At 34.0% G+C, this 26,127-nt stretch overlaps 1 protein-coding gene across 2 annotated transcripts in view; it reads left to right on the top strand.

The window, feature by feature from the left end:
- The first annotated feature begins 666 nt into the window (after positions 1–666).
- LOC115715630 (transcription factor SPEECHLESS) overlaps positions 667–26,127 on the top strand; it is an 80,604-nt gene continuing 55,143 nt past the window's right edge. Inside the window, exons 1-3 of one of the 2 annotated variants that reach the window (XM_030644288.2) lie at positions 667–1,537; positions 1,631–2,179; positions 3,331–3,552. In XM_030644288.2, the coding sequence (XP_030500148.2) occupies positions 1,076–1,537; positions 1,631–2,179; positions 3,331–3,399 (1,080 nt within the window). In that variant the 5' untranslated portion in view covers positions 667–1,075 and the 3' untranslated portion in view covers positions 3,400–3,552. Of the gene's footprint in view, positions 1,538–1,630; positions 2,180–3,330; positions 3,553–26,127 lie in introns of those variants that run through there. The other variant, XM_030644289.2, reaches the window with a different exon arrangement.

Below are 26,127 nucleotides of genomic sequence, written 5' to 3'. Positions count from 1 at the left end.
AGCTGCTATTGCCCTCCTGGTTTACTCGATTTAGCATGTAAGAAATTAATGACCAAATATAGAACAACCATACAGAAAATAGAGATGTAGTTGTAAAAAAAAAATTAAAAATAGTGTCAAATATAGAGTAGAATTGTTTTGGCCAAAAAATTAGTCATCAAGATCGAGAATGGTTTCAAAAATTGTAAAAAAGTTGTTCTAGAGGTCTTTTGTCAATGATGCTCTTTCTTTGTAAATGTTTATAAAAGATTTGTGGATTAATAATAAACTTCCTGATTTATAAAAAAAATAAAAAATAGGTGATCATAATCATATCACCACATGTTTAACTATAAAAGCATATAAAGCCAATACATTAATTGGATTAACATAAGTCATCAAGAATATAATAAACTTCGAATTTTGCATGCAATTTTAAATATTTCATACCTAACTTGAATACATGCTAACTTGACTATTTCATAAATTAGCATGCAAATCAAAATTTGGGCTAAAAATTGAGCTTGATTATATTATATTATGGCAACTTTTTAAATATACCTATCTTCTATAAAAAGGACAAAGGAGAGTGAAACGAGTACAAATAATAAAATGTATAAGGAGGGGACCCATGTCTAGAGATTATTAACTCTCAACACTTTGCTGCGTGAGTCTCCCTGCTGGTCTGCTAGTGGTAGTTGCATTTACCAGTTTCGCTATAAATTAGATTGTCCAAAAGCTCATTATAATTTACACCCCCAAAATATATTATATTATAAAAAAAATCTTCAATTCAAACAAATAAAAATTTATAAATTAATTAATTAATAAATAGAATGAGAAAGATTAACAAATATATATATATATATTTAATGTAGATGCTTCAGTCCCTTTCACTCTGTCCTTACTTGTCTTCATCGATCATCATCTCTCTATTTCACACTCAATATTTAGTTGCATGCATGCTTCTTCATTTTTCTTTTGTTTCTTGATGATCTCGACACTTTCATTGTTTTTTCATTAATTTTCTCTTTTTGGGTCCTTTTCTCTCTTCCACACTTTCCCACTATCCAAACAAACAAAACAAATTACCAAAATGATGATGAATACTATGAAAGATGCTACTTTGTCTGCCACATCTGATTACTTTTTCGACGACGATAATGAATACTTCGGTTCCAATGATCATATCAACAACTTACCTTCTGGAGACGATCTTTTTAGTATCCTCGACAGCTTAGAGCCCGATTTTCCTCCATTGGAAGAATGTACAAAGCTCCAAAGCAAACAAAATCAAACGAAATCATCTACAACCAAAAAAAGAGCCCTAGTTTCTCAAGACTCATTATCTTCAGAAACCGAACTTGACCTTTTGCCAAACAGCAAAAAGTCAAAAGTTTCCATGACCGCAGCCGCTGCAGCTGCGACTGAGGATGAAACCACAGAAGGACAAGGGAATAAGATGTCTCACATAGCAATTGAGAGAAACCGCAGAAAACAAATGAATGAGAATTTGTCTGTTTTGCGTTCTCTCATGCCTTGCTTCTACGTCAAGCGAGTGAGTTACTTCACTCATTACCAATAATATATATTTTTTTTGATGAGAAATGTCTTAACACTTAACATTTTCTTTGTGATTTTCTTTTATTAGGGAGACCAAGCATCAATTATTGGTGGAGTAGTGGACTACATCACCGAGTTGCAACAAGTGTTACAGTCATTAGAGGCCAAAAAACAAAGGAAATTTTACAGTGAAGTGTTGAGCCCTAGACTGGTTTCAAGTAGTCCAAGAGGTTCACCAATGATTCTAAGCCCAAAACCACCACTAAGCCCTCGACTAATGAGCTTACCAAATAGCCCAAGAACACCTCAGTCAATAAGTAGCCCATACATACCACCAAGGCTCCAACTTCAACAACAACAACAAACTTCCTATCTTAGTAATGAACCCTCTCCAACTGCATCCTCTGCTTCATCCAATTTTAATACTAATGATCTTTTTGCCAATTCCAAATCTGCCCTTGCTGACGTGGAGGTCAAATTTTCTGGATCGAATGTTCTTCTAAAGACTGTATCTCCTAAGATTCCAGGACAAGCAGTGAAGATAATTGCTGCTCTTGAAGACCTTTCACTACAAATTCTTAAAATCAATATCAACACCCTCGATGACACCATGCTTAATTATTCCTTCACCATTAAGGTATACATATATAATTATATACTTAATAAATTCTGACTCTATTTTGTGCACTTTTTTTTTATATTAAAATTATATTATATACAATATATAGTAATGTCCAACTATTAATTTATAGGTTAGGTTATTTAATCTACTACATTGATGATGGACTCTCTCTTTCTAGTAATTATTATAGGTAATAAAATGACAGACATACCATTCTACTGTTTGGTCAAATTCTGTCTTTTATATATATATATATATGAAGTACACGATTAAGACAAATCACTGAAAACAATCTAAACAAATCAAAAAAGAAAAATTATTTTGCTTTAAAATAAAATTTAGTTAAAATAATGGCCATATACTTGTGTCTCTTTTGGAGTCTTTATCTCAAAACATATTACCAATTTTCTCTTTTTTTTACCTCAACTTTTTATATTATCTCTCTCTTTTTTTTTTTTTTAATTTTTTATTTTTTATTTATTTTTTATTTTTTTTTTCAACATTATTTAACTATTACAGTTTTAATATATTTTATTATATTAAAATATTTTATCTGAAAAGATCTAAAGACTGATAAAATAATTCAAATTATATTTTAAAGCTTATATCTAAATGTAGTTAAGTTATAATACTTAAAAAAAACAGGTACTGACTTATTAATAATTGTTCGTATATATTTTTAACTTATTGCTTTTAAACATTAAGGTTTATTAGTTATATTATATACATTTCTTATGAAAAAAAAAATATATCATATACATAAATATTTTGTCCCACAAAAGTTTGTTGTCGTACGTGGAAATGCATAAATATTGTATCGTATTTTTCTTTCATAATATTTAATTTCCCCTATTTCTTCAAAAAAAAAAAAAAGAATAAAATTACCACCCTCTCCCTCTCTCTGTAATCTGTATAAAAGAAGAATATGTATTAGTATTCCTGAAAAAATTAATGAGTTCTGGGTACTGGCTAGCTAGCACAGAGAGTAAATTTATTTTAAATATATAGATTAAAGTCCAAGTGTTAAAGATAAATAAAAATAACGTTGTCATATATGTGCAGACTGTAAATATGCCTCGAAAATGATGATTAATTAATTACATTATATATATAATATTGTTTAAAGTACTAATAATGATTGGGTATTTTTCTTTTTTTTTTACTAGATTGGAATTGAATGTCAACTGAGTGCGGAGGAACTGGCTCACCAAATCCAGCAAACATTCTCCTTATAATTATCAATTATATTTTTAATCATCAGCTCTAACAACACTCTTCTCATCTTTCCATTTATATATATATAAGCTCAATTAATTGTAATAAGAGGAGTGAGACAAGTATTCATATGTAACATGCATGCATGTTAATGTAGATCAGTTAATTAGTCTTCTTTTTATTTGAGTATTTTTCATTTGCTTTCGATTAATTAATGCATACATGTAGATCCAATATCCATTAATATTCCGTATTGTCAATTAATTATTTATATATATATATTATTAATCTTTGACTATATTATACAGTTAATCATATGATAATTATTCATCATTAATTAATTGATATTGGGGACTGTACTAGAACTATATATAGGTAATGAAAATAAAATAATTTTTTTATTATTAATTAATTTATTATGTGTTACTGAACCGATCCCATGTAACAAATAAATTATACTAAATTGTTAAGGCATGCTAAAATTTTTCGAAAGGTGCTATTCTCTTATATAGCAAGGTAAGTATAGTATATATATAGCTTGATTTCTAATTTTTCTAATTATGATTCTCTTATATATCCCATCAAGATATTCTGTCTTATATATATGTTCACAAAAGTTGGAAAAAATGATTTATCCAATCATATCATATATGTATATATATAATATGTGCCTATACATAATTGTTTTAAAGGTGCACGTTTTTTTTTTAAAAAATTAAATTACATTTATTATGTTTTTGTTATTATTATTCAAAAAAATTATATTTTGTTTAAGAATTTCAAAGCATATCTGCACTTTTTAAAAGGATTGTATCGAAGCATCTCTATTTGTTTTAGTACCTACTTTAGAGAATTTGTTGTAGTTTTGCTTGAAATGTATAAGTTTATTTAAAATATTTTGTAAAATTTTAAAAAATTTATAAAGACTTAGCACACCAAAAATAGTATAAATTTTGAGAAATTTTGTTTTAAAAGCTCGTTGTTTGCGTGACTTTTTTATTTTATAAGTGTGTGAAAATATTTAAATATATACTGCTTTTTTTATTATAATTATTTTGAATTTTTTAAAATTTTACAAAATATTTTAAATAATTATAATGTATATAATTATAAAAAAAATTAAACTAGAAAAATGTGTTGATACCGAAATAAATAAAGATACATATGTATATCTTTTTTAGAGGATAAATTATTATAGAAGCATTCCTAGTGTACAACACTATTCATTATTGTGTAGGTTGTTACAATTATTTAATTCATACAAAAATAATTATTAGGCACAAAATTAATGTGTTAATATATGGAAAATGCCATTAATATACCTACTATACTGATGAGTGTAGTGTACAAAAAAAAATGTTTGTCATATATACATAAGGGACCTGTGCCTACAAATTCAATTATAATATATATAAAATAACTCTGATCAACTCTTTAATTTTGCTGCTTGAGTGTCCCTGCTGGTCTGGTCTGCTAGTTACATGTATTGCAGTTTTGGAAGGAAGCTATACATATATAATATATAATATTTATATATGAGCAATGTCCAAACCTTATTCTTTAATTTTTTTTTTGCCAGGTAATATTAATTATAAAATTGATATCTTCTAGATCAAATAAATAAATGCATGCACTACAAATTAAATAATGTGTGCATTATTTGTATGCCAATTATTATTAAATATTAATAGGATTTAATACTTTTTTTTATAAGTGACACACTTTTTAGTACTACAGTAGATTCTCTATTTATGAATACTCTATTTAAGAATAAGTTCTAATTTGTTATAAAAAAAATCAAGTCCCGATTTGGGCCAGTTATAAATAAGAATAACCTCTAAATTATAATTAGTTATACATTTTCTAAGTTCCGTATTAACAAAGTATACCTCTATATAAGAATAATTACATCTTAATAAAATATATACATGTATTTTGTAAATTTATTTATGTAAAATTAATAATTTTATTTTAAATTATAATACATATATGAAATTATATTTACTCTAAAATATTTCTATTATGATATAGTATTAATGATTATTTATTGTTATTATTATTACATTGATATTTTTTGGTTTTTTAATTTTTTTTTCTAGTGTAACTCTATTTAGTTATAACCTCAAAATATAATTTACTTGGTCCTAAGTGTATTTTTGGATAGATGTTCTACTGTATAATACTAAAAAATATACTAAACACCAAAAGTGTTTTATATAAGTAGTTCAAGCGAGATTTTGGGTTATGTGTCCTCAATTTCTAAAAAGAGATTATTCAATTATTATTCACTAAGTGGAATTACTGCAGTGCAAAATCAAAATAAGGGAAATTTGAAATTCCATGCTTTAAATACCTTATAATTTTTCCCCTAAATGTATAATCATTAAAATTGGTCATATATGACCACTTTAATGATTTTCCTAAACTACCCCTCACATTTCAAACCATCTCTCTCTCTTCCTCTCTCTCAGCCAAACTAAGAACCCATCCCAAACCCACTCTCAGCCGACGCCACCCATCCCAAACCCACTCTCACCGACGACCGTCCACGGTGTACCCAGCTCCGGCGTCGACGCCAACTCCGAACCACCCAAACGCTGCACCCCATCTCAGCCCCCTTCTCTCTTCATCTCTTTCTAACCGAAAGAAAAAAAAAAAACCCACTGGTCCGATGGTCGGACCATTGGGTCCGATGGGGTCCGACCAATCGGACCCATCGGACCCCATGGTCCGACCATCGGACCCCATGGTCCGACCATCGGACCCCATGGTCCGACCATCGGACCCCCTTCTCTCTTCATCTCTTTCTAAAGAAAAAAAAAAAAACCACTTGGTCCGATGGTCGGACCATTGGGTCCGATGGGGTCCGACCAATCGGACCCATCGGACCCAATGGTCCGACCATCGGACCAAGTGGTTTTTTTTTTTTTTCTTGCGGTTAGAAAGAGATGAAGAGAGAAGGGGGCTGAGATGGGGTGCAGCGTTTGGGTGGTTCGGGGTTGACGTCGACGCCGGAGCTGGGTACACCGTGGACGGTCGTCGGTGAGAGTGGGTTTGGGATGGGTGGCGTCGGCTGAGAGTGGGTTTGGGATGGGTTCTTAGTTTGGCTGAGAGAGAGGAAGAGAGAGAGATGGTTTGAAATGTGAGGGGTAGTTTAGGAAAATCATTAAAGTGGTCATATATGACCAATTTTAATGATTATACATTTAGGGGAAAAATTATAGGGTATTTAAAGCATGGAATTTCAAATTTCCCAAAGAGATTTTGATCCAAGACCATTGATAGGAAATTATTTGGCCTTTTTGGGATAGAGAGATTTGAACCCTTTAAATCGACAAATTTTTCTCTTACTATAAATTTCATTGTTATTAATATTAACATGTGGAAGGACTTTATTTTTATTCTCGTCCGATTTATCAAGTCTTCAAAAAATCTATCATATGTGGAGTAATTGATTTAATTAATGAATACTCAATTCATTTTTCAACTTAGAATTAATTCACAACAATTCTTTGATTTTTCATGAAAAATCGAAGAAATCCAGATTAATGCGGCCAAACTCCATTTGTTAGAACAACTTCCATTAAGTCTCTGCATCTATCCTATTCTTTTTAATTTATTATTGCTTTCTGAATCCTTGTTTGTTTTCAGAAAACCGAATTTAATAATTTTTTTTTTCTTTATTTGTTCATCATTCAAAGTATTTGTAAGAATTTATAATATGAACTAAACTTATTCATATCTCAAGGATTATTCTATTTCAAACCTTTGGTTTTCACTAATATCTTTAACAATATTTAATTAGATCATTAAAATCAAACATACAAAAAAAATATCAACCTAGCTAACAACGATCATCTTTTGGAACATCGACATCTTCTTTTCTTTTTATTTTTTTCCTTGTTTTTTTTAATTTAAAACATATATTACTTCAATTTTTAACGAAAGTTTAATATTCCTTTAGTTATGATTTTTTCGACCCTTCAGCTTCAATTTTTGAGAAATTCGTAATCGTAAGCGTTACAGGTATAACTAAATGGGTCGAAAAAAATCAAAGGCAAAACAGACTTTATGACTGGAGTTATTTAGCTAATAATTGAAGTCATAGAGGGTCGTATATGTAGATCCACGACCAAAGCCATAAGGAGTCGTATATGTAGATCCGCGATATTGAATATAGAATAGTGAAAGAAAAGAATTCATTGCATTGATTTAGAAGAGCAGAGCTCTTTATATACAAGTACAATATTGGAAGTTAGTTAGAGAAAAGCTTAACTAACATGACAGTTAATTAACCAAAATAACTAACTTTAACTAACTACTTAACACACCCGTCAAATTAAGCATGGATAAGGAAGCCAGGCTTAGTTTGTCACACAATAGTTTGAATCGAGGTGCAGAAAGAGCCTTAGTTAGTATGTCTGCAACTTGGTCTTGAGCAGGGGTATGCTTCACATGAAGTTGCTGCTGCAGAATTCTTTCACGAACAAAATAAAGATCCAATTAGATGTGTTTGGTTCATGAGTGAAGGATAGGGTTAGCAGACATGAGAACTGTACTTTGATTATCACACCATATTGTAGGAACAGGTTGTTTAGCCAAGAAAATTTATGCAAGTAATGACTGTAACCAAACAACCTCGGTAGTGGCATTGGCAAGGTTTTGATCTTTAGCCTCCGTGCTAATTCTTGATACTGTTTTCTGTTTCTTAGAGCTCCAAGATATCAAATTTGAGCCTAAGTAGATGCAAAAGCAGAATGTGGACCTCCTATCGTCAAGATTCGAGGCCCAATCTGCATCACAAAACCCTATAAGGGACAATGCAGGACAAGATTTTAATAGGAGGCCATAGTCAAGAGTCCCTTTTAGATACTGAAGTATCTTTTTCACCACCTTTAAATGAGACTCAAGAGGGTTATGCATATACTGAGAGACCTTGTTCAAAGCATATGAAATTTTAGACCTAGTTATGACAACATATTGTAATGCTCCAACAATGCTTCTATATTACTTAGGGTCAGCAATTGGGTCACTATTGAATGTAGACAGTTTTTCTCCTCCAATCATAGGTGTTGGCAAATAATTTTCATTGCATATCTTGGCTTTTCACAACAGATCTGTGATGTACTTCTTTTGACACAAATGTAATCCAGTGGAGAGTTGATGTACTTGAATGCCAAAGAAGTAGTCAAGAGAACCAAGTTCTTTTAGGGTAAATTGAGCATGTAAATCTTTAATAAGTGAATTTATAACTGTTATTGACTACCTCTGATGATGATATCATCCACATAAACCAAGAGAAATGTGGTATGACAATCTGTAACTCTGGTAAATAAAGAGTGATCTGCCCTTGCAGAAGTAAAGCAAAATATTTTAGAGCACTTTTGAGTTTATCAAACTAGGCCCTTGGTGCCTGTTTGAGTCCATAGATGGCTTTATTAAGTTTACACACAAGATCAGGAAAATCTTTGTCAATTAAATTAGGGGGTTGAGTCATATAAACCTCTTCAGCTAATTCCCCATTCAAGAAAGCACTATTGATATCCAATTGCTTGATTGACCATCCTTCAGATAGAGAATTTGTTAGTATGACTCGGATAGTGGTAGGCTTAATGACAGGACTGAAAGTTTCAGTAAAGTCATGGCCATATTGTTGCGAAAAACCTTTTGCAACTAACCTTACTTTGAACTGAGTTGTTGAACCATCTGTGTTTTCTTTTTCCCTGAACACCCACTTACAACCAATGGCTTGTTTCCCTGGAGAAAGAGGAACCATAACCCAAGTCTTGTTTCTTTTTAAAGCATGTATTTCAATGTTCATGATAGCATTCCATTGAGGAGACTCTGAAGCCACAGTGGAAGGAGTTATGGAAGCCATCAGGGCTTTGGGTTTGTATGTGCCAACCTTAACACGAGTGACCATAGGATGCTTGTTGTTGACTAAGGATGGTTAAGCCTGATGTACATTTGCAGGGATTCCTTGCACTTGAGCAGCAGTGGAGATGGCTGGTGGAGAAACCTGATCATGCTCAGTTGCAGTAGGATGTTGTGTGGGCACAAGAGCAACATTTTGAGGAATAGTATACTGCTGTTGTGAGTGAATTGGAGTAGGAGGCTGCTATTGGATAACACTTTGAGTGTCAGCAGGTTGCTGCTGTTGTTGTGTTGATGGATGAGAAATAGACAGTTTCTGTTGTGGTGCTGGTTGAGCAAAACCATGCTGCTATTAGTGTCTGGATGTAGAAGCAGCATTTGTGGTGTTGATTGGTGTAGGAGGTGGCTGATGAGTTGGTGCTGGTATAGGTGGGTGAGATGCTTACCCAGCAAGAGGTATCACAGAGGTGGTATCATTGGGGACATAAACACAGGGAACAAATGTATTAGTAGAAAGATGAAGAAAAGAAAAATTAAATTTATCAAAAATAACATCTCTTAATATATAAATTCTGTCAAAAGCAGCAAGGCATTTATAACCCTTGTGTTTCAAGCTATAACCAATGAAAGTACATTTTTCAGACCTGAATTCAAGTTTATGTTTATTGTAGGGTCTAGTGTTTGGGTTGTTGGGTTTTGTGCCCTAAATAAAACCCATTTCAATATAATCAGATTTACTTATTAATAAAGATCAGAAATAACATTTTATGTTGCATGGTTCACATGATTTATTTTATGATTATGTATATAATGTATGAATTCTATTTAAGTCCAGAACATATGAATTTGTTAATGATTATAGTGTTGTCAGCACAGTGGAATATAATCTTAATTATATCTTCGAAAGTTTATTCCCTGATTTGTCAGTTCACTGGATTTAGAATGACATGATAATCAGCAATAGGTATTCTTACACCTTGGATAAGTGTTATGTCCTTTCCAGGGCATTGACAAAGTTTACCAGTATCGAATGTATGGAGTATACATCGGAAGGGACCGATATTGAACTTTGATTAGATATATTAAAATTTACCGTAATATCTATTCAATTCAATATCACTCGTTGATCCTAGATCAAATGATCTTAATCCTGATATGATTAGGTTCGATCTCAAGAGTACTATACATGTTCTTTGATTTGTTAGTTAAGCCTATTTTTGGGTCAGGGTGATACGTACATTTTGGGAACATGATAGTATAATGGAGTGGGAGCGCTAACATAAATATGGAGTCTATAACTTCTATAGGAATTTAGAAGTGAAACGATGATATCCTTGGAGCTTGGCTAAACAGAGATAACTGGTGGAGATCTCATTTCACTTCGCTGAAATATCATTTATACAGAGCTAAGTGTTTTAAGGATAAAATACATTGAAGGTGTAATGGTAATTTAGTTCCTATTCAATGTAGATCATCTATTAGAGGGTCATTGATCAAATTAGGATTATAACAATGGATAACTAATGACGTATCTATATCGTGGAACATATAGAGCGTTCTATATGACTGAGAGTGCAATTCCAAGTTCTAAGTGTGGATTCAATAAGGAAATAATAAGTTAGGGAATTTACTTTGTAAATTTGGTTCGACTTATTGGAAGCTCGGTTATATAGACCCATGGTCCCCATACTAGTTGAGACCATACTGCTTGTAAGACTCAATTAATTGATTTTAATTAATCAATTATAATTCTAAAGTTAGACTATGTCTACTTTATGAATTTTCACTAAGCAAAGGCAAAATTGTAAAGAAAAGAGATTCTAGATTTATTTATTAATTAAGAGACTTTATACGTCTAATTAATAAATATATTTGAAAAACCGTGTTTTTGCAAATGTCAGTTATATATAAGAAAATATAAAAACTGTAAGCGTTTGCAGCAGCAGAAAGTAATTCTGCTACAAAGAAAATGAACGAAAAGTAATATAAAATATTTGCGTAAAAATAAATAACTTGACACAAGAGATTTATACGTGGTATCAGTGTTCTCACGAACACTCCTAGTCCACGGGGCCACGCCCAGAGAATGAAATCAATTAATAAAGTATCAAAATTACAAAGACAATTGACTTAAACAAGTTTAGACTCCCTCTAAAGTATTGCCGCAATCCTTTGTAATCCACTTTATGAATCTGACTTCTTGAAACACCTTCAAGCCCGAACTCCCTTCGTCTTTGAAGTGTGAGTGCTTACTTCCTCCCGAAGTAAGGCTTAAGCAAGTCTTCTCCCGAAGACCAAGTGCTTACTTCCTCCCGAAGTAAGGCTTTATCAAGTCTTCTCCCGAAGACCAATCTCTTGTTCAGTCAAGTAGTTCTTCACAACCTCTAGGATAGAGTAAGAACAGAAATAGAACAACTAGAACCTAGGTGAACAACTAGGCTCTCACAAAACAAAGAAACACTCTCTCCTCACAAAAGATAAATGCAAAAAATGAATAATGGAAGAGGTAATTCGAATGGTTGCTCTCTAGGCTCTATTTATAGATCATAGAAACCAAAGAGGCAACCACAAGTTCGAATTAGCAGCTGTACAAAAACTTTCCAAACACTAACATGATCTGCTACAACAGATTCGGTTGCTGACGAAGCAGATCTGCCCAGAAACGGGAAACTTACTAAAATCGGGTCCGATCTTCTTTCAAAGCTTGATTCCTGCCAAAAACAGATTAGATATTCTGATTGTATCAAGATACAATCGAAATTAATAAGGAAAAGGCAATAATCAAAGTTTCCCTTAAAAGGACAACTTTCCAAAAGAGAATTCCTTCTCTTTTGAGAAGTTTTCAACAAAGGAAAGTTCAGCTGAAAGTGCAACTTTCCAAACAAGGAAAATGGCAACTTACCCCCGAATAAAAGAGGTAAGATTTCGAAAATGAATGCATAGCAATCTTACCATAAAAAGGAAAAATTATTTTGTCACCTAACTTGCCAAAAAAAGACTTTACAATCTCCCCCTTTGGCACTTTAGATGAACAAAATAATTTTTACCATAGAGTACCTGCAATGCAAAGTTAGCAAGAGCAAAACATACTTCTCCCCCTGAGCAACACAATCGAATATCACAATAACAACAAAGAGCATGCTAACTTTAAATAAAAGGAACATTAAGTTCACAAGTACTAACAAACCACAACTCCCCCTGAAAAAGAGGGTCCAGAGTTGGGCAAAAAATCAAAAAATAAATATCTCTCCCCCTTTTTGTTTATCGGAGTGCCAAAGTAAACAAAGAACAAAAATATACCAAAGTTTAAGTAAAAAGAAACAAACTAAACACTTTAATTTTTGGAGAGTTTAATCAAGGTGGTCAGTTGCCTGGACATGTCAAGCTGGACATCAGCCATTGCTTCAAGGCGAGTGTACACATTCTGAAGTTCAGACTTGACTTCCAGGAGCTCTGCAGCAGCAGAGCCTGAACTTGCACCAGCAGAAGCAGCAGCAGCACTAGCCTTTGGCCGTTTTTGGAACCCACCATCAAAGTATTCAGAAGGTTGGAAAGTGGGACCAGTGAGGGGAGGCTCAAGAGTTTCATGTTCTTGGGCCACATTCTTCTGGGAAGATAAAACCTTATAGATGAGATTTGGAAATACAAGTTTGAAGGTTGGCTTTTTACCTCTTCGAAAGGAGACAATCTGGTTGAGAATATGAGAGGCTAGATCAATGGAAGTTCCAGAGGTGATGCGGTATAGGAGAGTAGCCACTTCTTGAGACACCACGGTCTTGTTCGAATTTGGAACCCAATTGCTTAGTGCAAACCGCATAAGGGAAGCATGAGCAAAAGTGAGGTGAGTAATTCGAAGACTCTCCCCTGGTTTCAATTCTGAACGAGCTCCAGTGAGTTCAGAGTGCATCAAGTCACGATCCATGGACATCACAGCATTGGAGACATTCTCAGGCAATTGCAAGAGCACGAGCAATGTCCTTTTCGAGAAAATGAGAACCGGTGACCTCTAACATACACTCTTCTATACAACAGAGTTCTCATCAAGGAAATCATCAGTAAGATTAGCATAAAACTCTTTAACAATGTTAGCAATGTAACCAATAAAACCAGTAAGAGTGTGTTCCCATTGATGAAATTGAATGAACTTCACAATACCATATACACGATGGGCATGCAAATCATAATTCCTCTCACTTTCAAACTTACGAGTTGCATAAAGATTCCAGTCACGCTCATTGTCTCGATAGTAAAAAGTTGGACAGCCAGAGATAGAGGAAGGAATATTACCAGATGGAGGATCTTCCATGGGCTGCTTGCCTTTGGCAGCAGCAGAGGCCTTTGCTGCAGAAGCAGTTTTTGAACGAGGAGGCTCTGGCTCGAGTTCTGTGTCCTCACTGTCCTTCTCAGTATGCAGAGAAACTGATTTGTCTGAAGAGACTTCCATTGGATCCTCTTCTTCTGAACTGGAACTCGAGGAAGCCGAGGGAGGATTGGTCTTGAGTTTCTTCTTGGCTGGAGGAGCAGACTTCTCTCGAGATTGAGAGGCTTGAAGTTCTTTCTCAGCCGAGGCTTGCTGGGCTCGAGTTCGAGTGGAAGGGCCTGTTGGAGTGGTGCCAGCCATTGATGCAGCAGGAGGAGGAACAGCCAATGGAGGAGGAGATTCCTTCGAGGATTCAGACGACGAAGTCCAGGTGCGATAGGGCCTTACAGATTTGCGAGCAACTTGCTTGGGTGGACGTTTTGACTTCACGGCTTGAGATTCACGCTGGGAAGCGATGAATCTCCAGGCTTTGCACCCGCAGGAGGAGGAACTGAGGCAGCAGGGGGTGCACTAGAAGGAGTTGGGACGGTTTCTTCTAATTTTTTTGAGTGCCCTAGATTCTTGGTTCTCACCATTTTGAAACTGAAAGAGAAGATGAATAGTGTTTGACAGAGAAACAAGAAAGGGGGTTCGGGTAGGTGGTGAAATAAGTGACAAAATTTGGTTTATATAACCTTGAAATCAAAACAAGAAAAAGGAAACCAATTTTGAAAATTCAAAGAGAAACCGCCAGCCCATGAACCAAAACAGGAAACCGCCCACTTCTCAACTCCTTTCCCCTTTCCTTTTTTTTTTTTTTTTTTTTTTTTAAAAAAATAAAAGGAAACTAGAAATGCCAACAAATTTTTCCAAAAATAAAGCAATCTTTCAAGAATAAAGACACATTACCATATAAAGATTAATCTTTACTTGGAAAAATATCATAATAAATCAAAGAAAGAATGAATGTTGATACTTATCATTTATGCACAAGATTTTCCTTGACCCATGAAGCATGTCACACGCCTCCCTCCTTTTTTTTTTTTTTTTTTTTTTTTTTATTTTAAAATAAAACCGAAACTAAAAAAAATGTGTACAGTGAGTATATGTGATTCGAATCAAGCCGAGAAATCAAATATCATTGACAATTGACAAAGTAGATTACATGTTATGCTTTCAAGGAAAATAACTAATTAGAATCTCATGAGATGATCATACTTAATTGATGTTGAAGAAAAAGATATGCATGTTACTGAGAATTGTGAACCAGGATTATTAATTTAATTTTAATAGAGGAGACTTACAGAGTTGAACACACTTATCAGACATAAGTGTGTGCAGTGAAAATAGGATCATTGTCCTTGGCATGATTTTTCATTTTCGCCTTTTTCAAATTGATCCCGCAATCGGATGCTTTCACACCATACCGAAGGTAGCCCTTTTCTATGGTAGTGCATCCTCATCATAGTTGCTAATTACAATGTTCCAGCTTACTCATCGATGGCTTTCACACTTCGTATGGGTAGCTCTATCCTGCAAGGGGCCTGACAAGCATGAAACAAAAATTGCTCAACTCTGTATAGAACATTTATTAATCCCAGACACAAATAAAGAGTAACATGAATCTTTTAAAACAACATCACAAAGTATGATCAGACAGAGATCCTAACTAATTATATTCCAAAAGCATAAACAAGATTTGTCAAAAACAATGATAGAAGAATTAGAGCTAGAGAAGAATCACACAACACTATTGTACACGAATGATGAACAGATAAAATTAAACAATGCAAACTCCCAAAGACTTTCGAGGGAGTCAAAGCGATTTGCATCTAGGGCCTTTGTGAAAATATCAGCTAATTGTTTTTCAGTATCAACATATTCTAATTGCAATGATTTATTTTCAACAAGTTCCCTAATAAAGTGGTGTCTTATATCAATGTGCTTTGTTCTAGAGTGTTGAACAGGATTTTTGGAAATATTTATGGCACTAGTATTGTCACAAAAAATAGTCAAAACACCCAAATCAAACCCATAATCAATCAACATTTGTTTCAACCACAATAGTTGAGTGCAACAACTGCCAGCAGCTATGTACTCAGCTTCGGCAGTGGATAAGGAGATGGAATTCTGTTTCTTGCTATGCCAAGATACTAGATTATTCCCAAGGAAAAAACACCCTCCACTTGTGCTCTTTCGATCATCAGCATTTCCTGCCCAATCTGCATCACTAAAACAAGCAAGATTTGAATTGGTATCTTTCGAGTACCAAATTCCATAATCAGGAGTGCTATTAACATATCTAATAATCCTTTTTACAGCTGATACATGAGATTCCATAGGATCACTTTGATATCTAGCACACACTCCCACACTGTAACATATATCAGGGCGACTAGCAGTTAAATACAAAAGACTTCCAATCATGCTACGATAGAGTGTAGTGTCTACCTTTACTCCATTCTCATCTTTTGTTAATTTCAGTGTGGTGCTCATAGGAGTACTTACCTGCTTAGCCGATTCAAGGCCAAATTTCTTGACAAGGTTCTTAGCATACTTGCTTTGAGATACAAATGTACCTCCTTCCATTTGTCTCACTTGAAGACCAAGAAAGAAATTAAGCTCACCAACCATGCTCATTTCAAATTCACTTTTCATTTGATCAACAAATACCTGCACTTCATGGTTAGATGTAGACCCAAAAACTATATCATCAACATAAAGTTGAGCAATGATAAAATCAGATTTTATATGTTTGATGAAAAGAGTTTTATCCACACTACCTCTGTGATAGCCATGAGAAAGTAAAAATTGAGTCAACCTTTCATACCAAGCTCGAGGAGCTTGTTTCAGTCCATACAAAGCTTTTTCAAGTTTGTATACATGGTCTGGAAATTGAGGATCTTCGAATCCTTTTGGTTGCTCAACATAAACTTCCTCATTCAAAATACCATTAAGGAAAGCAGATTTCACATCCATTTGAAACAATTTAATATTGAGAATACAAGCAATACATAAAAGTAAACGTATTGATTCTAATCTTGCAACAGGAGCAAAAGTTTCATCAAAATCAATACCTTCTACCTGTGTGTACCCTTGAGCCACCAAACGAGCCTTGTTTCTCACAATTGTACCGAACTCATCACTTTTATTTTTAAACAACCACTTTGTTCCAATAACATTTATACCTTTTGGTCTTCGAACCAAAATCCATACCTTGTTGCGAACAAATTGGTTGAGTTCCTCTTGCATTGCATTGAGCCATTCCTCAAAGGTCATGGCTTCCTTCACATTTTTCGGTTCATATTGAGAAACAAAGCAAAGAAAGCTGATTAAATTAATATACCTTCGCGAGTTACCATGCTTTCTTCAGGATTTCCAAGGATGAGATCTTTTGGATGATTCAGTTTGACTCTGGTGCTTGGTTCTTTCTGAATAGAGTCAGTGATGATGTTTGGATGAGTCAAGATAGACGGTTCTGGTTCTCCAGTTTCAGTTGCAGCAGCAGATTCGTCATTTGCAGCATCAGCAATGGGTTCTGCTGCATCAGGATCTGTTGTTACAACTTTTGGAGGAATATCCATGAGACTATCTATCTTGGCTTCTGTGGAAAACTCTGAAAAATCTCTAAAATCATCAACAACCACATTAGCTGATTCCAAAACAGTTTGAGTTCTCATGTTATAAACACGATAAGCTCTACTGTTTAAGGAATATCCAATAAACACACCAACATCACTTTTAGCATCAAATTTACCAATATGCTCACGATCTCTATAGACATAACACACACATCCAAAAACATGAAAATGACTTACATTGGGGCGCTTACCTTTCCAGATTTCATAAGATGTTTTTGAGGTACTGGACGAATAAACACTCGTTTATTATGTAGCAAGCCGTGTTAATAGCTTCACCCATAATCGCTTTGTCAACTTCTTGCTATTTAACATCACTCTTGCCATTTCTCGCAAAGTTCGATTCTTCCTCTCAACAACTCCATTTTGTTGAGGAGTTTTGGGAGCGGAAAATTCATGAGTTATACCTGTAGACTTGCAAAAATCATCATACACAGAATTTTCAAACTCCTTACCATGATCACTTCGAATTCGAACAATTTTCCCAATATTACAACCTTTCTCAACTCTTAATCTCAGACACAGAGTTTTAAAGGCATCAAACGTGTCAGATTTTTCTCTTAAGAAATCTACCCAAGTAAAACGAGAGAAATCATCAACACACACAAAGATATATCGTTTACCATTCAAACTTTCAACTTGGATTGGACCCATAAGATCCATGTGAAGCAATTCCAATACCTTTGAGGTATTGATATCAGACACAGGCTTGTGAGTGATTTTTAATTGTTTCCCAAGTTGACACGGTTCACACTTACCTTCACTTTCCTTACCAAGCTTGGGAAGACCTCGAACAATACCTGCATTTGACAGTTTTTTCAGGTTTTTAAAATTAATATGCCCAAGCTTGGCATGCCACAGATCTGTGGTGTTGTTGATAGCTGAGTGACAAGTAAACACAGGGGTTAGAGTGTAACGGCTTATCATTGGATCGAAATCCTTGCAAGATACATTCATTGTCAACATTCATAACATAACAATGATCACTATCCAAAGAAACGATAAACCCTTGATCACGAGATTTGACTGATGCTAAGTAAATTAGCCCTCGGTCCTTCAACTAACATCACATTTTTCAGTTTAGGTAACCCTTCAAAATTTAGAGTTCCCATACCAACAACTTTTCCTGATAAGCCATTACCAAAAGTGACTTCTCCACATTGCATAGGCCGTATGTTAGTCAAAAAATCCTTGTCACCTGTCATGTGTCTAGAGCAACCACTGTCAAAATACCACATTTGAGATGCAGCAGTTTTATCAGAAAAACCAGCTAGACACTTCTTTTCCACCCATATTTGTTTCAAACCTTTATGTTTCTTTTGAGATTTTTTCAAATTATCAAAATAATTTGTTTTAAACAGGTTATTTAATGTGAAACATTTAGGTACGATATGTCCTTTTCTACCACGAAATGACAAATGGGAACAAATCTTTTTACCCGAGATCTTACCTTTTCGAAAATCCTGGAGATTTTGCGCATCGAAGCTGTTCTTGCTTGCCAATAAGCCGTGAAATTGATACGGCGAGTTTGTGGCCTCGTGGTGATTCGTTGGAACACTTGATTTTACAAACTTCGTGACTCCGAACTTTCCATTCCATTAGAACCAAGGCCTCGCAAAACCTCTCTGACCTGCATTCTGAGCTTTTTCAAAAATAGAAGATCCAGGATTAAGCATTTGAACATTTTTCTTAAAGTTTTCAAGTTCCTTCTTCAATAGAGAGATTTTTTCATCTTTATCACAAACACTTGTCTCATATTCTTTTATTTTCAACTCACACATTTCAATCTGATGAGACAATTTTTTATTCAATTTATTCAACTCTCTATTTTCAGAAGCAACTTTGAATCCATTTTTCATACATGACTTTGTATGATTCGGCAAGAGATTCTTCACGATTTCGGACTCATCTCGAATCGATTCCTCTTGTTTGGTGGTATTATTCAGACATACCAATCTATCTTTCACTGTGAATCACACAACACATTAGTCATAACAGAGGTTAGGGCAACATTTTCAGTAATATCTTCATCACTTTCGGTTTCATCATCACTCCAAGTGACATTGAAACTTTTCTTATTCTTTTTCAAAGTGTTTGCACACTCAGATTGAATATGCCCAAAACCTTCACATTCCCTGCACTGAATTCCCTTTTTGTTAGAGACAGATGGTTTAATGAAAGTATTACCTTTTGAACCTTTCGAAATATTCTTTTTATTTCCCATCTTTTTCATATATTTCTGAAAATTCTTAGTTAATAAAGCAATCTCATCATCACATTCACTATCGAATTTTCATTATCGCTAACTTTCAAAGCAATACTTTTACCTTTATCAGCAATGGATTTGGGTTTGTCCTTTTGTTTAATCTGTTGATTTAATTCAAAAGTACGTAAGGAACCCATCAATTCTTCCACTTTCATAGTGCTAAAATCTTTAGCTTCCTCCATTGCCAAAAGTTTCGTATCAAACCTCTCTGGAAGAACTCTAACAATTTTTCTCACAAGAACAGAGTCATCAAGCTTTTCTCCAAGAGCAAAATATTCATTAGCAATGTCAGATAATTTTTCATAGAATTCAGTTAAAGTTTCATTATCAGACATTCTAAGCTCATCAAATTTAGTTTGAAGCATGATAAATCTAGATCTTTTCACATCAGAAGTTCCTTCAAACTGAGTTTGAAGAATCTCCCAAGCTTCCTTAGCAGAAACACAAGATGATATAAGTTTAATGTAACCCTCACCTACACCATTAAAGATAGCATGCAAGGCTTTGCTATTGTAGGCAGATAGTTTATCATCTTCAATAGACCATTCCAGTTCAGATTTTATAATAGTATTACCTGAAGAATCTGTCTCAACTGGAGGAGACCAACCTGATAGAACCATTCTCCACGCCTTCTCATCTTGAGATTTGATGAAGGCTCTCATTCTAACTTTCCAGTAAGGATAGTTAGAGTCATTAAGCAATGGTGGTCTAGAAATAGAACTTCCTTCTGCAAAAAATGACATTCTAACAAAAACGTTATAGGACCACACTAAGAGTTTAGTGTCCCGCTCTGATACCAATTGAAAAACCGTGTTTTTGCAAATGTCGATTATATATAAGAAAATATAAAAGCGTAAGCGTTTGCAGCAGCAGAAAGTAATTCTGCTACAGCAAAAATGAACAGGCAGAATATAAAATATTTGCAGAAAAATAAATAACTTGACACAAGAGATTTATACGTGGTATCAGTGTTCTCACGAACACTCCTAGTCCACGGGGCCACGCCCAGAGAATGAAATCAATTAATAAAGTATCAAAATTACAAAGACAATTGACTTAAACAAGTTTAGACTCCCTCTAAAGTATTGCCGCAATCCTTTGTAATCCACTTTATGAATCTGACTTCTTGAAACACCTTCAAGCCCGAACTCCCTTCGTCTTTGAAGTGTGAGTGCTTACTTCCTCCCGAAGTAAGGCTTTAGCAAGTCTTCTCCCGAAGACCAAGTGCTTACTTCCTCCCGAAGTAAGGCTTTATCAAGTCTTCTCCCGAAGACCAATCTCTTGTTCAGTCAAGTAGTTCTTCACAACCTCTAGGATAGAGTAAGAACAGAAATAGAACAACTAGAACCTAGGTGAACAACTAGGCTCTCACAAAACAAAGAAACACTCTCTTCTCACAAAAGATAAATGCAAAAAATGAATAATGGAAGAGGTAATTCGAATGGTTGCTCTCTAGGCTCTATTTATAGATCATAGAAACCAAAGAGGCAACCACAAGTTCGAATTAGCAGCTGTACAAAAACTTTCCAAACACTAACATGATCTGCTACAACAGATTCGGTTGCTGACGAAGCAGATCTGCCCAGAAACGGGAAACTTACTAAAATCGGGTCCGATCTTCTTTCAAAGCTTGATTCCTGCCAAAAACAGATTAGATATTCTGATTGTATCAAGATACAATCGAAATTAATAAGGAAAAGGCAATAATCAAAGTTTCCCTTAAAAGGACAACTTTCCAAAAGAGAATTCCTTCTCTTTTGAGAAGTTTTCAACAAAGGAAAGTTCAGCTGAAAGTGCAACTTTCCAAACAAGGAAAATGGCAACTTACCCCCGAATAAAAGAGGTAAGATTTCGAAAATGAATGCATAGCAATCTTACCATAAAAAGGAAAAATTATTTTGTCACCTAACTTGCCAAAAAAAGACTTTACAATATTAAATGAAAATATTATTTAATAATTATTTTTAAGTTATTAAATAATTAGAATTGGGATTTAAATGGTTAAATTGGAAAATTGGCATTTTTCAGAAAATGGGAATTGAAAAATAACAAAATGGGAAAGTTGCAAAGTGAGGCCTAATTTCCTTATATGGCCAGCCACTATGCAAAGGTTTACCATTTTATTTTTCCATTATTTTAATGCCATACAATTCTAACCTAAACCTAGAGGGCATTCTATAAATAGAAAGTGTTGGCTTCAGGAAACTCATGACTTGCACATTGTTTCTTTCAGAGAAAGCCATAACCGCCCCTCTCTCTCTTTTCTTCTCTTAAAATTTCGAAATCCTTGAGTGATAGAGTAGTGCGCACACACATCAAGTGGTATCTCAATCATAGTGTGTAAGACTGTGGAGAATCTGCATCAAAGAAGGAGAGAAAGAGATCCAGGTTCAGATCTTGGTGATGCTCTGCTACAGAAAGGAATCAAGGGCTAGAGATCTTAACGAAAGGAGTCATTATATTCCGCTGCATCCAATGTAAGGTTTTCTTAAACTCTTATGTGTTTATTTCATTGTTTTTGAATTCATATTAGGATGTTAATGAAACATACTTGGTAGTAAATCTAGATCCTGGTAATATATTTCCAACATGGGTAACATGCACAAATAAACACTTTGAGAGTAGAGTAATCAGGTTGTTTGTGAATTAATTTGTGCAGAGTGTCATTGGCTATAACTAGTGTAGGCAACCTATTTATCACATAGCAGGCTGTTATAACAATTTCATCCTAAAAGAAAAGAGGCATGGAAGCTTGGGCAAGTAATGTAAGGCCAATTTCTATTAGATATCTATGTTTTCTCTTAGCAGTACCGTTTTGCTGATGAGTGGTGGGACAAGATAGTCTATGGGATATGCCATTTTTGATGAGGTAAGGTTCTAGAGCTTGAAATTTACCCCAGTCAGACTGGACAGATAGAATAGGTAGATTTAGCAACATTTAGGTTATTGCCATGTTATCCATCGACAAGGAAACTTTTAGTTTCAATTTTAAGTCTCGAAAAGTGATTTAGCGTGTCACTCACCAGTTTTACGGCTAATGTGATTTAGGGGCCTGTAATTCGTTGAGCAATTGTTCCACAAAGGTTGGCCGGCACACCTGAACTCAACAATGAGGTAAGATTAGTATAATGATATGCATATGTATTTACATGTTTAACGTGCATGTTTATGTAGTCTATTAGATTACATTGATAGCGGTATCAGTATACATAAAGTTGGATACAAATAGATGCATGTTTCGCTCAAGTACGGGATCGACGCTATCACACCAGTACGACTAGAGTATGACTAGAGTATCGAGTATAGGCTGATATTATGGTCAATAGTACTGTCGTAGGAACTATCCAGACTCAGTACCATGTTGGACACAGTGATAGGGTATGGTTGGATGTATGGGCGCCTGATTATAATCCGAGTTATTGCTATGATATTATCTATGCTTTTCTTACTGAGTCTGTTGACTTACAGATATTGTTTGCATGTGTAGGTAAAGGCAAGACTAAGGTTGAGCAGCCGTGAGGGCAAGTAGATGGAGATTGTATATGTCGGGCAAGTTAGGTCTGGAGCGTACGGTCTTTGGGACAGCTGGGCATATTTTGTATGGTCGCTAGGCGACAAACTTTTATATTACGCACTGTGAAAATTTTATAAATATTTTTGGTAAATGGCATCCTGGTTAATATAAGTATGTTATTTTGATAATTATAGATAGTTAAATAAATTTTAATTATTCACGATTTTTAATAAACTCATTGATTAGCAACGAGATGCACAGTTGAATTATAAATCATGTTAACACGCTTAAACTAGTAGGGTGTTACAATTTACAATGAGGGATGTGAAAATTATGCTATATTTAGCACGAAAAGATATTTTGTGTTATATTTGCATCAGTTTTAGCATTGTGATTCAATGCACAATTATAAAACTTAATACAAAATTTAATACTTTTTTAATTAAAAGTATAAAAATACAATAACTTTATCATCATTATTATTATTTTTTATAATGTAAAACAACAAAAAAAAAAAGGAATATAAGTATAGTTCATCATCAATGCTATAACTATATATACTAATAAATAATAAAAGTGACATAAAAGTTAATAATAAAGTTGTGCATTTATGGTGATCTAAATTTTATGTCATAACAAATATTGTGCCATATTTGTATCATATTTTGGCATACTATTGGAGCACATTTTTTTCCTAAGTGAGCTATATTTTGGCTTTGTATCACTTAGTTGCATCTCCATTGGAGATGCTCTTAGGTATACTAATAGCAGGTGCAACATACCTTGTCATTGTCTCTCCTTCTAGGAAGTATGGACCATTATTTAACTTCCCTTGCATTTAGGATATGTGAACCTTGTTTAACAATCATCGTACCATCATCAATACTTATTGAGTATCCAAGTTTGTTGAACATACTAAAAGATAACAGATTTCTTTTAAGTTTAGGTACAAATCTAACCTAGTGTAGAGTTCTAAATTTGTCACGATGAGATTTGATTATGACAATCCTGATTCCCTTGATTTTTTTGTCTTTTGTTCTTTCCTGATAATATTGTTCTATTATGTTCCTCTAAGAATGAGCCCAACAGTTTCTTATTTGGTGTCATATGGAATGAGCAACCTGAGTCCATAATCCACCCTCCACGTGGATCTAAACTAGATGCAACAAAAACACTTGTACACTCATATCCAGTTGCAACATTAGTATCTCCTTGGTTCTTGTTCTTCCCTTCACTGTTATCTCTCTTTAATTTTTCTTTCAAGGCCATACATTCATATCTAAAGTGGCCTTTTTTCTTACAATAATAACACTATTTCTAGTTGTTCCTCAAGAGTTTGAACTACATGTGAATTTTATTGTGTTTGACTTTGATTGATTACCTTTGTATCTTTTGGAATTCTAGTTTCCCTTGTATTCCTTGTTGGGATACTTTCCTTCAACAATCAACAAACCTTGGAGTTGAGAGAAACCTTCACTTTTGTCATGGTAAAGGTATCCTTTCCATACAATATCGTGTCTACAAAATGTTTAAGTAAATCTTTGAAAAAAATACTGAGCAGTATGATAGCCTGGTTTTCAACATCAATCTTCACAACAAGATTGGTGAGATCAAGTATGACCATGTTAAAGTCATTTAGATGTTTCCTAAACTCTCAATTTTCATCCATCCGAAGTGTATAAAGTCTCTTGTTGAGGTAAAACTTATTTGCAAGGGATTTCTTCATATAAATAGTGGACAACTTGTTCCAAGGCCCAAGGATTTTCTCCTCATTTGATACCTCTCTCAACACTTCATCTCCAAGGCTAAGAAGAATGGCACTACGTGCCTTTGCCTCAATTTTAATTTTCTTCTTCCTTTCTTCAGTAAGACTCATTGCCTCATAATCGAATGTCTTTGATATGCTTTGATGAACTAGAAATGTCTTCATCTTAATCTTCCATAAACTAAAATTATTCAAGCCATTGAACTGGTCTTTCTCAAATCTTATTGTAGCTATCTTAGTCTTGATTCTTGAAAGATTAAGTATGAATCTTGAAAATTTTAATGTGGTTCTTGAAGGTTTGAATACTAGTCTTGAAACCTCATCTTGGAACTTGTAGCTCTAATATTATTTGTAGTGGATTCAATTCACTGTTTGATTAGAACCACGATCATGAACACACCCACTACTTCAAACTAAAATAAAGTAATCAAAATTCTAAAACTAGAAAATCAATAAAACTAGAAAACTTAGCTTGAATAAATGGAGAATTGAATGATCTTTATTGACATGAATCAAGAACCTACAAATTAAAATTACAACTCAATCATACACGACTATGGTGATTAACACCATTTACGTAAATCTCACATTGGGATACATATGAGCAAACACACACATGATCCATTTACAACCTTCATTCACTTTGGTTTTCTTGGAAATAATTAAATTAGAAGAGTTTCTTCTAAGCTCGAGAGAGATTCATGTAGGTGTTATGTTGACTTGAGTTTTGAGTGTTAGTGTCTATTTATCTGCATTGGAGGTAGTTGGCCCGAGAAAGAGAGAGAGTAATTGGCCAACTAACTTTGTTACTATAAAAACAAAGAAATAACTGATGTGGCATTTGATTTAGTGAGCTAATTCTCCAACAAGTTTCATATTATTATAAGATCATGTGAATGTTAAAAGATGCTCTGGCCAAACATTGTGATATTACTCCTAAGGTTGGATTGACTTTTGAGGTATTTTTATCTATGCTTTCAATGACTATTGGTAAAGAGAGTTACTATAAAAACAAAGAAATAACTGATGTGACATTTGATTTAGTGAGCTAATTGTCCAACAAGTTTCATATTATTATAAGATCATGTGAATGTTAAAAGATGCTCTGGCCAAACATTGTGATATTACTCCTAAGGTTGGATTGACTTTTGAGGTATTTTTATCTATGCTTTCAATGACTATTGGTAAAGAGAGTTACTATAAAAACAAAGAAATAACTGATGTGGCATTTGATTTAGTGAGCTAATTCTCCAACAAGTTTCATATTATTATAAGATCATGTGAATGTTAAAAGATGCTCTGGCCAAACATTGTGATATTACTCCTAAGGTTGGATTGACTTTTGAGCTATTTTTATCCACTACTAAAAAATCCCAAATTCCCGTCGATTT

The sequence above is a fragment of the Cannabis sativa genome, chromosome 5 (assembly GCF_029168945.1).
Source record: "Cannabis sativa cultivar Pink pepper isolate KNU-18-1 chromosome 5, ASM2916894v1, whole genome shotgun sequence".
Lineage (NCBI taxonomy): Eukaryota > Viridiplantae > Streptophyta > Magnoliopsida > Rosales > Cannabaceae > Cannabis > Cannabis sativa.
Note: the sequence above shows the minus strand (reverse complement) of the source record. Positions and strands in the feature narration are given on the sequence as shown.